The sequence below is a fragment of the Branchiostoma floridae genome, chromosome 10 (genome assembly GCF_000003815.2).
Source record: "Branchiostoma floridae strain S238N-H82 chromosome 10, Bfl_VNyyK, whole genome shotgun sequence".
Lineage (NCBI taxonomy): Eukaryota > Metazoa > Chordata > Leptocardii > Amphioxiformes > Branchiostomatidae > Branchiostoma > Branchiostoma floridae.
Window position 1 is genome coordinate 11,110,265 of NC_049988.1, and position 3,770 is coordinate 11,114,034.

General features: G+C 42.3%; 2 protein-coding genes across 2 annotated transcripts in view; both read right to left on the reverse strand.

Moving 5' to 3' along the window:
- Nucleotides 1-3,770, reverse strand: part of LOC118424537 (trichohyalin-like) — a 565,429-nt gene that overhangs the window by 223,670 nt on the left and 337,989 nt on the right. The gene's annotated exons all lie outside the window — the stretch shown is intronic.
- Nucleotides 45-3,770, reverse strand: part of LOC118424362 (DBH-like monooxygenase protein 1 homolog) — a 15,529-nt gene continuing 11,803 nt past the window's right edge. Inside the window, exons 9-12 of the mRNA XM_035832911.1 lie at nucleotides 3,715-3,770; nucleotides 1,809-1,945; nucleotides 1,177-1,339; nucleotides 45-563 (exon numbers count right to left, since the gene is read on the reverse strand). The exon at nucleotides 3,715-3,770 is cut by the window's right edge and continues 1 nt beyond it. Of these exons, the coding sequence (XP_035688804.1) occupies nucleotides 378-563; nucleotides 1,177-1,339; nucleotides 1,809-1,945; nucleotides 3,715-3,770 (542 nt within the window). The 3' untranslated portion in view covers nucleotides 45-377. The remainder of the gene's footprint in view (nucleotides 564-1,176; nucleotides 1,340-1,808; nucleotides 1,946-3,714) is intronic.

Consider the following 3,770-nt stretch of genomic DNA (forward strand, 5'->3'; position numbering starts at 1 on the left):
GATGTCCTTAAAATTGAACACCCTTCTACTAGCCTGATTAAATCTTGCTTATAGCAGCCTGCCCGACATCCGGTTTCCTCTACGGGGAGGGGCCAGTTACAGCCCTGGACACAGACGACCCTTCAACTATTTTAGAAACTTAAGGAAACCTTTTTTGTCTTCTAGACTAAAAACTACATGTATTACTGTTACTGCCACTATTGGCAGAACAGGTGATTGATGAACGATTAGGTCTTGGGCAATTGCAAGTAACCGTTTCTCTTTCTCTTTCTCTCTCTCTCTGTCTCACGTAAGTTCTATTCTCTAAACGACCATGTTATGATACGCAGATGTAGGTGTGCGGTACTATTTTTGGCAGCGCCTCATGAGTGGGGCCACTACAGCGCAGTGACTGACATCAGCGCCGCAGGAAACGTTATCAGCACCAGGATGAGAAACGGACAGACATGCCGAGCGGCAGTCTCACCTCCGCTGGTGTAGACCTGACAGGCGCTCGTCTTCGGCTGGAACGGTCCGGTCATCGGTATGGGAGCCCGCTCCTCGCCCCGGGGCCACTGGCCAATCTTACGGGTACAAATATACAGATGAGTACACAAGACGTCGTGAAACAAAGGAGCCAGTTTTAGTATCGTGCGTCAAAGATATGGCAGAGAGAAAATAACCGCTTGTCTCGTAAGAAAATGGCAAGCGTTGAACTGACCATATTCAGCTAAAACTCTTGTCCCGCCGAGCCTGTAGAAATATATATACAGGATGCACATATATTGGTCCGGTGTCTTTATGGGTTTGGTGCATTTCTCAATTAAATGCGGCATATCGCAGCAAACTGCACTGATTGGGGTGGTAATCTGCTGCAACTGCACAGAATAGATTAAGTTTTACTGATTTGATTAGGGGCCTTAATTTGGCAGGTAAATTCTCAGCAGGACAAGGGTTGACCAATGTTTTGTAAAAGATAATATTAGCAAACGCCGATAATGTTTAGACATTCAGGTAATAATATACGATACGTCAAAAAGCAGTTACTCAAGCAACTGGGTATAATTTTGGAAGCACTCATCGTATGATTTGAAGATTCATCATAATAGTAGCAAGTCCTTTTTTTATCACCCACTGATATCAGTGTTGGGGTCTCTAAAGACCGCCATCAATGACATAAAGCTGAAGGTGACTCACCGGGACTTGGTTCTGTTGATCCTCGCAGAAGAAGTAGTGGCTGGCCCGCAGCGCGTGCTCCTGGAACCGCTGCACCAGGCGGTCCGTCCAGTTCATGTTGTTCATGATCCACACGCTGGACTTCCCGGCCAGCTCGGTCGGCGATTCTACCATTCCATAATAACTATAAAAAAGAAGCGTTTGTTCAAGTATTCTAATCAGATAGCTTTAAACATTAGATTTGCAAAGGTTAAGAAGTGTGACAGGTCATTTGATTACTAGTATGTGGATGACATCCGCATCAATTTTCATGCGTTTAAAAAACGTTTTCAACCATACTGTAAATTGTAGAAAACAATTGTTCAAAACACAAATCATACTAAATAAGAAAATGTATGCTGTAACTTGCAAAGAATATATCGGAAATTCAATTCCAAGGTCAAAGAAAATGGTGTTAAAGAACAAACATGAAGAATCTATTCCTCGGTATACCAAGGCTACTTGTTTTCCGGCTAAATTTTATTTGCAGGCTCGCATCAGTTTTTTGTGTAGGAGGGGGGTTCCCAGAAAATGCCATCCATGTAATCGAATCACCATAGCCTTATCATAGCTGCATCTAAAACAAATGCAAAGAAAAACGAGGCCAACCTTACCCCTCACGGACTGTCTCGACGCTCGCGAAGCGAAGAGTGGCGGCGTAAGTCGGCATGGACACGCACTGGGTCAGCTCTAACCGCGGGTAGTAGATGAGGAACGCCAGGCACATCTCACGGTACGTGGGCAGGCCGCCCTGCAGCGGGGGAGAGGTGTGGTTGGTTTGGTTTGGTTTGGTTTGGTTTGGTTTGGGTCGGTCTGGTCTGTGTCGGTCTGGTCTGGTTTGGTTTGGATCTCTGTATATTAGTGGCTGACTCATCACTTCTCTTCCTGGAGTCCGGATGACTGATGTAATGTAAATCACTGTATAGTTGATACGAGACGGAGGTTCGCTAGACCTCCATCCGGGTGATTTGAAGTGAATCTCCAACGTCACACAGAATGGTTTGCACCATCGCACACTGGGGCATGATGTCTAAGGACTGCCCCGTACACAACATTGACGGGAGCAGTGCCATTAATAACCGAAGATTTACTTGCTTCAACTGAGTCAATGAGTAAATTAACGCATATTTGCTGCGCAATGTAGTATCTCTAATCCAAGATCGTGAATTTCAATTCGAAATTTCCCATACGTTATATATAGCGAAGCCGTATTGCACTATCACTAGCTACTTGTAAGTTCAAAAAGAATTACGTTTCTACTCAGCTGAGGATGACATTTGTCGACAGCGATGAATTTTTAAGTCATATACTCCCAAGCAGATCTTATTGCTTATTGGTATTGTGTTTATGTTGTATAAGTGTGTTCCGATAAGGAATTCTTTCTACTATACAACAGATGATTATCTTTACCTCCATGAAATGTCATGGAGGTTATATTTTACCCTGTGTTTGTGTGTGTGTCTGTGTGTCTGTGTGTCTGTGTGTCTGTGTGTGTGTGTGTGTGTGTGTGTGTGTGTGTGTAAACAAGATAACTCATGAATGGTTGGGTGGATTGGTTTCATACTTGGTGTGTTGGTAGTGTGTGATGAAAGCTGGAAATGATTAGATTTTGGGTCCTCTAGCGGCTCCCCTTGGTGCTGCAGCGCAGCGTTCTGAACATGCTATGGTCACGATTTTTTAATATTAGATAGCTCTTATGCTCAGAAAGAAGTGACATAAGTTTGGGCCCCCTAGCGTCTAGTTTTGGGATAGCAGGGGCACTTTTGTCAAAAACTTCTGAAGAGGATAACTCAAGAAGGGAACAACGGATTTTCAGTATTTTTGGTATGTAGGTACCTCAGACAATGTTGTACAAAATGAAATACTAATTATGCAAAATAGGAGCAAATTTGCATAATTAATGACAACATTCAATCATAGCAGTTTTTTCTATGTATCTCTTGTCTTGGACGTGGTATGGTCTTGAAATTTGGGTGGTAGATAGCTTTCAGTGCCATGACAGAGTGGGGCACGTTTCGGCCCCCTAGCAATTAATTTGGGAACTGCAGGGGCGTTTTTGTCAAGACATTCCAAAGAGAATAAATGCAGAAAGGATTGACGGATTGGCATCATATTAGGCATGCGGGTACCTTAGGCAAAGCTGTTCATAATGATATGCATATTCATGCATGTTATGCAAATGAGTACTTAATTTGCATAATTAATGAGGAAATTGTATAATTCCGTTGTTTTCAATAACTGGACTTTAATAAATGTAACACATGTTAATTATGATAGGTGGAATATAAGCAGATACCAAATATGGTAATGAGGAACTTATCTGCATAATTTATGTAAAAATTGCAAACCCGCTTTATGATTAATAATGGGAATTTTATAATTGTAACATGTGTACGTTAGTCAATGCTGAACAACACCATGCATAAATTATGTTAATGTGTTGGTCAATTGCATGAAATTTACAAAAGCTCTAAATATTCATGGAGGTATGAGGTCGCCGAACTCTAGTTTAAGACTTACAATGGTTACATGTGGACGCTTCATGGTCTTGTAGTCACATTCCGTGACAATGTAGT